The following is a 9,635-nucleotide window of genomic DNA, read 5'->3' on the forward strand; positions in this document are numbered from 1 at the left end:
AAATCCAGCTCGGAATGGGTTTACAAATGCCGTTTGTGGCTGGGCTTAAAATCTTGAAATGTAACAAAGCAAAACATGAATTACAGACATCACTCTACCTCTCGCTGCCGCTGCCCCATTAAGATGAGAGAGGAAAGGGGAGGAAATGAAAAACAGGCAAGGAGCACTAAATCAAGACTTACCTTCTGCACGGCTAGAATATGTACGGCTCCAGGCTGCTCTTTAACTTGCCATGGCACTGCCTGGAAGTTATGTGAATAGAGTACTCCCATGTTTACTTCTCTCTTAAAAAGAGGTACGTGGGGGAGCTGAGTTTCAGCTGGGACTGTAGCATAAGGGGAGGTGAAGATAAAGCCTCTTCCCCCTATCGTCTTCCTGATCTGAAAGGGCCTCACAATACCATTATTTCCCGATGGGAGCACTATAGCTACTGGGTTCCTATACATTTTCCCACTGGGTAAAATAGCAACATCCAGGAAAATTGTGTGTATGAGGGTTAGATACCCCCTCTTCTGATCCAAATTGTGCCTGCAGGTGAAAATCCAAAAGGAAACACTTCTGTGATTAAGTAATCTGTAATCTGCCACCCTTAAATTATGCCTAATATCCAAAGCCTGCAGCCCTGTACAGGAGGCTGGTGCACCTGTAGCACAGCCCACCTGCAAATACTTTTAAGAACATTTGGTAAGGAACGCATACGTAACAAAAATTTTATTAAAATGTAAAGCCAGCAATATGCTGTACATTTCCATCGGGAACCAAAGCATCTTTATCAGCATTTGGGAAATGCATGCATTGAAGATTTCAATACGGTCAGAATTCCCAATTCAGCCCCAGGCTATTATTCTTTCATCATCACTTCACTCGCAGAAGATTATGGCAAACCACAGCCAGATCAAACTCAAAGAAGCGCACGCTCACACTCTCTCTCTCTCTCACTTATGCTGTTTCTGTCTCGCGCACACACACACACATTAATTTTTGTTAGTGATGTAACAACTTCTGCTAAAATGTTGCAATCATTGGCACAGTTAGGCTTTGGGAGATCCTGGAATAAGTAGGGCTGCCAGGTCCCCTTACTCTCCCAGCAGGAGAGGGGGACACACGACACACACCTTTTTACTCTCCTCGCACCTATGTGCTCCTGGCACAGGGCAACGATGCCACTCCTGGGAGTGATGTCATTGTGCAGGCCCCAGGAGCACTCCTGAGCTTCATACCGGGCTGATTTGGGCCTCAAATGGGGCCAATTCAGGGCCCAAATCAGCCCAGAATGAAGCTCAGGAGCACTCCTGGAGCCCGCACGATGCCGGTCCTGGGAGCAATATTGTCATGTTGCGCCAGGAGTGTGCCCAGGAAGCCTGAAGCCCTGCTACATACCCCATTATGCTCACTGCACATACGAAGCAAATACATAATTGTAAAACGGCAGCCATAGCCACAGCCTTCAGTTTACAAGACTTGAGCAAGGCTATCAATGACAGGATGTTTTGGGGGCTGCTCATTCATAGGGACTCCATATGTCGGAAGTGACTTGATGGCACATAACACAGACATTTAACAGCACACCCAGATTTCCCTTCCCTCACACCAACTTTTTGCCAGTGGTGATAAAAATCTCAACGTTGCAAAGAATAAAACATTCTGAACGGAGTTCCGTACTTCCCCCATACATTCAATAATATGCACATAACGGCTCCTTCAGGAAGGCCGCCATGCTCACTCCTACCACTCTTTGCAGCCTGACAGAGTCAGGGTCCTGGACGAATCCTCCACCTGTGTTGCTTAAATCATTCCCCAAGGCCTGGCTGCAGCTGCTTGGAGACCAAAATCACAATTCATAAAAAGCACAAGAAAGCTGACAAGTGACTGGAAAGCAACCTTCTGGCACGACCATCAGTTCTAAACCAAGCACATTTGAAACCGCCTCTCTCTTTTCCACATGTGGTGGGCACATCAACAGCTGGAGAAGAGTTGAAATGACCTTAATTGGCACATATGAATTTGCTCAGATGCCACCTCCACTCTCTGACACAGCCAAGGTTGGACTCGCAGCATTCCTGGTGATGACAAAGAGTCACTGCAAAGCGAGGGCTGTGGACATCACCAGCATGGGGCACAGTTAGGCTAATATGACCAGGACAACAGTTGGCAGCAAAAAACCATGGCAGCTTGATCACCAAGGAAGGCAACTAAAGGCTGTCAGGTTCTGCCCTAGGCGCCGCCCTGTGAGACGCCAGCCTGCCTGACTTCCGCCTTAAAGGACCTTCAGGGAATATGCAGGATCCTGCTCTGTGGAAGGAGGGGGGGTATACCTCACCTTTACACCCTCTCAGTCCACTCGCAGGTCCCCTCAACCTGACATTGTCCTGGCTGCCTTCCATGACAGCTGTCCCCATCCAGCCGTCGCCGTCGCCGTCGCCGTCGCCCTTGCCCTTACTCCTCCTCCTCCTCCTCCTCTCCTTTCCTCCACCTCCTCTCTGCTGTTCTCTCATTCCTTCTTTCTCTCCTCCACTCTGTCACACTCCTATACAATCCACCACACCCTGTGGGTGGACTTCCCTTATATCCTGTCCCTCATTCCAGGCTCCACCTGCCAGGGCACACCCCTCTTTTGCCTCCTAACACTGGCCCTGGCTGCCTCAAGCAGTTGCACCTGGGGTAGCTAGTTTGGCTGCGTTGGCAGGTACAGCTGTGCTCTCTTGGCTGGCTGCCAAGCCTCCTCTGCTCAGCTTCCAGCAGCCTCAGCTGGTCTCTATTACACCCTTCCTCCCTGTTTACAGCTTGGGGCATGGCTCTGTGCTGCTTCTGCTGTCCTGCCGGTAGGGTAGCTGTCTGGCTGGCTGCCCCTATTTCTTGTGCCTTCTCCCTCTGCCCTGGCCCCCTCCTGGCTGTCCTTACTTCCCCTGTCAGGGCTCTTAGCCTCCCACTGGAGGGTGGGGCTGGCTGGCTTCCACCTGCTCCTTCTGACCCTCTGGGGCTTGGGTGCTTCTTTCTCTCCCTTGGGTGCTGGCAGGTTCTGGCCCTGGGGGTCTGTTGGGGCGGCTGGGCAGCTGCCTCCCGGCTGTCTCCGGTCCCCTTCTCCTGGCAAGTCCGGGGGCTGAGCCACAGACTCCAGACAAGGCAATTGCCTCAATCTGCTTTAGGAGTGCTAAGCCATTGGTTATAAATAATTGCTGAAAACAAGATGTTCTTTGGAGTAGTTGATTGATGACCAAGTGCTAGGAAATGAGCATCTGTATCCTAAAAGCGGAGGAATCTTTTCTTTTGACTGATAGATGTGACAGGATGAGGAGAAAATGGCTCAGGACAATGCAGGCCTTCCTGCCCCCGGTATAATGATAGGCTCTTATGCCAATTAAAAAGGCACAAAGATCTTGAGTTCCACCTTTTACTTGGCCAGCCGGGGAGGTTTCTGGAAGACTCGCCAGCTATGCTGGCTGGAACGTTTTTATTTACTTCATTTATATTCCACCTTTCTCCACGATGGGGACCCCAAGTGGCTTACACCGTTCTCTTTTCCTCTATTTTATCCTCACAACAACCCTGTGAGGTAGGCTAGGCTGAGAAGGTGTGACTGACCCAAGGTCACTCAGGGCTTCCATGGCTGAGTGTGAATTCAAAGCTGGGTATCCCAGACCCTAGACCAACACTCTAACCACTACAGCACACTGGCTGTCTATCAACATTTAAAACGATGGAGCATATTCCAACCATGTATGGAATTTTCCCACCGTCCTCTCCTGCAGCACCTTACGACCCATGGAAACATCACTCCTGGGGCCACTGCACCTTTGCAGAGGAACAGCCGTGCATATTGGGTGGCTGCAGCAAGGAGGGACGAAGGAATGAAACTGATCCTGCTCCTTAGCAGGGAAGGAGGGAGGAGTGATTCTCTCCTCCTCACTCTGGGTCCCCACCCACCATGCAGCTATTTCTCCGCAAAGGTGCAGCGGCCCCAGGAGTGGTCTTTCTGGGGGATGAAAGGGCTGCCGGAATGTTGGAAAATTCTGAATTCCATGTACAGCGTAGTAGGTTCCACACCTATCTGAGTAAATAAGCAATTCATCTAGCAGCACATAGTCAGTGTTTGTCAGGGTTGATTACCGCACTCCTTCACACAACCACATGGATAATACTGTGTGGATGAAGACCAAGCATTTCGCTTTGAAATAAAAGGATGCACTTTAAATAAAAGAATGCACCCATTTGTGGCTTAGAGAAGAAAAATCTGAGTAAGTAAGTGGTGGAAAGTAGCATTCAGCCATGGAACATCTGAAGAACTAATGAGTAAGAGGCAACTATCCCTTAGCATTGGTCACAGACAGCCCCTCCCCTCCTCACATCTGTGAATAAAGCTTTCCTCGTCAGGAAGGTAGTTTTGTGAAGTCCAGCGGTCCCCATCTCTCTTATTTTAGATGCTACAAATGGATTAATTGCTGGTGAGAGAACAACACCATACACCTCACGAGCTCAAGACAACTCTGCTTATTACCACTTCATATATATAGCAGAGTGGAATGTTTCCTGAAAACAGATTCCAGGACTAGGCAATGGCTCAATCGAATCCTTTCTATTTTCCTCTACGAATAGTGACTGGGACCCACCCATACACAAACCCTTTGCAGATCCAACTTGAAAGTTTCTGCAACTCATGTTGAACACTGAGCCCTGCCTTACAGTAAGCCCATCCTAGCTTATTTGAGCATTCACAGTCATGCTTTCCTCCGATAGATTATCCAGCTCAAGGGTACTGTCTGTCATCCCACCTGACACTGGTTCAGTGTCACTGACAACATTGTTGGGATCTACATTGACCATCTCAGCCTTCCCCAAAACAGACTTCAGCTGGAGCCAGAAGAAGGGCTGCCGACTGGGTTCTGAAGGCCACTCCAAGTAAGTCTTGGTACTCAGCATCTTCCGTAGCTTGCAGAACTTGTTGGGTAAAGCTTGTAGATCAATGGTCTCCTTCACCACCAGAACCACATCTTCGAAGCTCAAGCCCACAGCCCGCTGGTGGGCAAAGTAGAGTTCATAGTTGCACCACTCGCTGTCTACAAAATGGCGTGAGAGGACAAAGATGATTTTGCGGCTGTTTTCAATGTTCTCAATGATGTTGTCGATGATCCACCGACCCGGTGTAAAATCCCGTTCATGAATGCACACACGGTACGGCGGCGTTGAAGCTTCCAACCGCTGGAGGAGCTCACGCCTCACCCACTCAGCATCAGAGCAGCTATAGGAGATGAAGGCATGGTAGGTAAATGGTTTTGATGGTTGGGAGTGGCTAGCCCGGTACTTGGAACGAACAATGCGAAAGGTGGCCCTGAGGTACCAAGGAACATCGAACTTCCAGCACAACACCATGCAGACAATCATCACTGTGGCTGTGATGGAGACAGCAATGGCCACTACCACAGTGACGTCACACTCTGTCACCCTTGGAGCATAAGCTGCGACAGATGTGTCCAGCAGAGGTTCAGGGTGATAACAAGTCCACCCACTGGGCCAGTCCAGCAGCGTTAGCTTGCCGGATTTCAAGGTCTCCTGAAGGAATTCATAGAGGTCACAGACACAGTGATAAGGGTTATTCCCTGCCTTCAGATACTCAAGATGTGGCATGTTACCAAAGGAGCCCTTGCTGATGACCCCAAAGGAGTTTCCATCCACCTGCAAGACTCTCAGGTTTGGGCACTTCCACTCCGAGGGAATGAACTTGATCTTGTTCCCACTCAGCCGCAGCTCTTGGAGATCCACAGCAAGTTCAAAGTAGCTCATGTCGAGCCGTTCCAACTGAGAATGCGACATATCCAGGAAATGCAGAGTGGTGGGAAGACACTTAAAGATCTCCATGGTAACTGCATTGTAAGCCAAGCCCAGCCAGACAAGACTGGGAGTCCAGGTACATGGAAGCTCAAAGTCTCTAACTAGATTCCAGCTCAGATCTAATTTGGATAGTCGGGCCCAGCTTGAGGTCAAGGTGGCCACTGTTTTCAGGCTGGTCAATTCATTGTGGGTCAAATTAAAATCTTCCAATTTGGGCAGGATATCCCGGTACAGGCAGGCCTCATTGTAGATGTAACCATTCTGCAGGCGGTTTCCGGAAACATCCAAAACCACCACATTCCTCATCTCACCCCAGGCATCACAGGGCACAACGTTAAAGTTGACGTTGAGGATGGAGAGGTAAGTCACACCTGCAAACCAGGTGAAGGTCCAGTCAAAGCGCAAGATGTCTGGGTTGCTAATGTCCTGCAGCACCAAACTGCGGAGGGTCAAATTAGCAATGCCGGCTTCTGGCGGCTTCCACTCAGGGGACCGTGCAAAATCGATCGCTATGAAAGAAAGGTCCTGAATATGAGACTTCTGAACATTCAAAAGAGCCAAGCGCAGCAAGTTCTCATTGAATTTTCCCCTGAAGAAGACCAGCTCTTCAACGTCTACCTCAGCCAAGCCAGAAAATATATCTGTGGTATCCGTGTAGTACATGAACTCAAAGAGGTTACGGAAACGGAGGTATCGCAGTGGTTTCCCATGCAAGTCCTGAAGCATCAGAGGCAAGGCCTTGGTGTTTTTGTCCAGGGAAATATCACACCACAGAGCTGTAGTGTTGAGCTTAGAGAAGGCTCCTTTTTGATACTCCAGCAAACTGGGGGCTCTTTTTAGGGCAAACTTCTTCAAGCGAATCTCATTTAGTGAAAGGAAGTCTTGACTGCCTACCGTCTGGATAGCAGCTCCACCCATGGAGAGCACTTCTAGCTTCTTTAAAGTGCTGAACACGCCATCCAGAGTGGAACGGGGATAGAGATTGTTAGACATGAACAGTTCCCTCAGGTGTTTCAGTGGCTTTAAAGCCTGTGAGGGAATCTCCCTTAGTGAGTTGTTGAAGAGATTTAACTGCTCCAGGAGTACGTTTGAGGAGAAGGAATCAGTTGCAATAAACAAGATGTTGTTATAACTAAGATCAAGGCCTTTCAGCTGGGTGAAGGTCGAGAAATCTGTGGCGTTAATCTGTTCTATCTTGTTGTAAGAGAGGTCCAAAAGCTGCAAAGTGACGGGGAGACCATAGGGGACAAACAACAGACTCCTGCCTCGGCAACTGGCCTTAAGCTTGTCTTCAGTGACGTAGCAAAGAGACGCCTCAGCCCGCTCTGCCAGACTCACAATCACCGAAAGCAAAACCAACCACCAGACGAGTGGGGGCATCTCCATCTGACTTCACATATTTAATGTCCATCTTCATGGAGTGGAGGAAAAAAGAAATAAGATAGTAAGATTTCTAAACAAATTCTTTATATAACTAGCATAGCCTTTAAAAATGACATTAAATTATGAAAATTCCCATGGGTAGCGAAAGTAGACTTGAAGTGGCCCAGTTACTTTTTTATTTATGACACTTATATCCTGCTTTTCCTCTATCTCAGAATTCAAAGCAGCTTGCATGAAGTTTCCAGGAGGTTTCCTTCCCAGAAATGGACTACTAGACCTAGAATGTTTATAGTCAGCAAGACTGATGCATAGGGTTTCCGGGCACATGCGGTGCATGTAGGGGGCGGTGCATGGGGAAAAAGACATCATCAATGCCAGTTCTGGCTAAAACCCAGAAGTAATGTTATCAATGCTCAAGGAATTTGCTGATACCTATGGTAAAAACTCGGAGACCAGCCAAATCCTAGAGCTCAGCTGACGTCGCATCTGGATTTTTAAGACTAACCAACTTTCTTGTAGCATGAGCTTTCGAGAACCACGGCTCTCTTCGTTAGATGCAGAGGTATGCATCTGATGAAGAGAGCTGTGGTTCTCGAAAGCTTATGCTACAATAAAGTTGGTTAGTCTTAAAGGTGCTACTGCTCTTTACTATTTTGCAACTACAGCCTAACATGGCTAACTCCTCTGGACATCTGGGTTTTAGCATAGGTGATGTCACATCCGGGTTTTAGCTAGAAGTGATGTTGCTGTGTTGATGACATTAACCCCCTCCCCCGTTGTCTCCTGCTGCCCATTTGAGCACCGGTGGGGAATGGCTGTTTTGATGGGGGGGGGGGTTGCCTCCCAAAAGCAGACAAATGACACTCGTACTGCTGCATCATGTTCCTTCAGCCTGTATCCCATATTAAATTTCTTGGACCTCAACCAACTACTAGAACAGGATCCGCCCCCCCCCCCCGCCATATGTGCTATCTTTCTTCTGCGTTAATACATTCAGTTCCAAGCACAGGACTCCCAGTGCATATCTGATTGTGGTTGACACATGGGGGGACACAAGGACTTTGGTAGTGTATGAATAGACTACGTTCCAGAAATGCAGAAGTCCCTTGGAAACTTAGTGGGATTCTTCAACATGAAGGTCAGTCATGGCAGATGAACGCTCTTGAAAGGCAGGCCCACTCACTTGCTACTGAACTTGCCTTTAATATGCAGCTGAATGAAAATTGGGGTACACCTTAAGTGGCCCAGCAGAATGATGGATCGCAATTATTTTAAAAATAGCTCTGAATAAACAGTGTTACCAGCCCAGTCATCATGTTATCAGCCCAGTCAGTCACGCTCTCCTTCTAAGACTCCTACAAAAGTTATTTCTGCTTTTGGTATGCTTACTCCAGATAGAAGCATCACATAAGATCTAATTGTCACAAACAGCTGAAAAGGCAGACGTGTGTCTGTCCTATCACCTTGGACTCCAGGTAGAGGCTCAAGGGATGGGAATGAAAGCTCCCCCTATGAAATCAAAGTACCCCCCTACACAAAGAAAGGTAGCATATAACTAGTTTTCTGCATGCATGGAACTGTGTTTATGTGCACTCTCAAGGTGTACAAAGGTTTGGGGGAAGTAAGTCCAAGTGTGCCAGACCAATGATCTAGGCAGAGATGCTCACTGCTCTGAGGAATAAACATACCAGGAAAAGGGGGGGGGCAACAAAAACGCCTTGCTCAGATGGGGCTCTTTGCTTTCAGCTTGAGAATGTGACAAGAAATAAGGAAAGTTACTCACAGAACAAAAAGACACCATTTTCCCAGTGTGTACTTCATGTGACAGGTGGCAAAATATGGATGGATGGTCCTTGCAGGTGTTCTAAGGCCTCCATGCCAACTCAAGACAGGAGTACTAGATAAAGAGAAATAGTTTATTTAGCACAGGAAGGAAGATCTGATGAAAGCCTACCTGCAATCTTTCAAGCCAAGGGGTATTTCCCAACCATATATTCAGTAACTTCTTACCACAGGCCTGTCTAGAGACTAGTCAGCTACGGCAACCCCACATCAACTCCAAGTGATCAGATAATGAAACTTCACAAAAGTGGGTTTTCCTACCCACCTAAGATTGCCAATCTCCAGGTGGGGCCTGGAGATAACCTGCAATTACAACGGATCTCCAGAGTACAGAGATCAGTTCCCCTGGAGAAGATATCTGCTTTGGAGGGTGGACTCTATAAACAACGTTATCAGCCCAGTCATCACGTTATCAGTAGGGGTGTGCAAAGGCACACTGTTTCGTTATTCTTCATAAACCTGAAACAAGAATCTGTTTCGGATACAGGCAAAAGCCGAAACGGCTAGCCGTTTCGGCTTTCGGCTTTGTTTCTGCTTGTTTCGGCTTTCTTTCGGGTTTTTCAATGGGAAAATGCCTCCGTCTT

The 9,635-nt window shown here is 48.1% G+C and overlaps 1 protein-coding gene across 1 annotated transcript; it reads right to left on the bottom strand.

Moving 5' to 3' along the window:
- Positions 1 to 710: 710 nt before the first annotated feature.
- Positions 711 to 9,080, bottom strand: LOC129337092 (toll-like receptor 2). The gene is made up of 2 exons (XM_054990623.1): positions 8,993 to 9,080; positions 711 to 7,237 (listed from the first exon to the last, which is right to left on the bottom strand). The coding sequence occupies exon 2, from the start codon at positions 7,210 to 7,212 to the stop codon at positions 4,693 to 4,695; it is 2,520 nt and encodes an 839-aa protein (XP_054846598.1). The 5' UTR covers positions 7,213 to 7,237; positions 8,993 to 9,080; the 3' UTR covers positions 711 to 4,692.
- Between the last annotated feature and the right edge of the window lie 555 nt (positions 9,081 to 9,635).

The sequence above is a fragment of the Eublepharis macularius genome, chromosome 1 (assembly GCF_028583425.1).
Source record: "Eublepharis macularius isolate TG4126 chromosome 1, MPM_Emac_v1.0, whole genome shotgun sequence".
Taxonomy (NCBI): Eukaryota; Metazoa; Chordata; class Lepidosauria; order Squamata; family Eublepharidae; genus Eublepharis; species Eublepharis macularius.

Excerpts from the sequence above, each read along its gene's own strand:
- LOC129337092 (XM_054990623.1), bottom strand. The coding sequence starts at position 7,212 with ATGGAGATGCCCCCACTCGTCTGGTGGTTGGTTTTGCTTTCGGTGATT.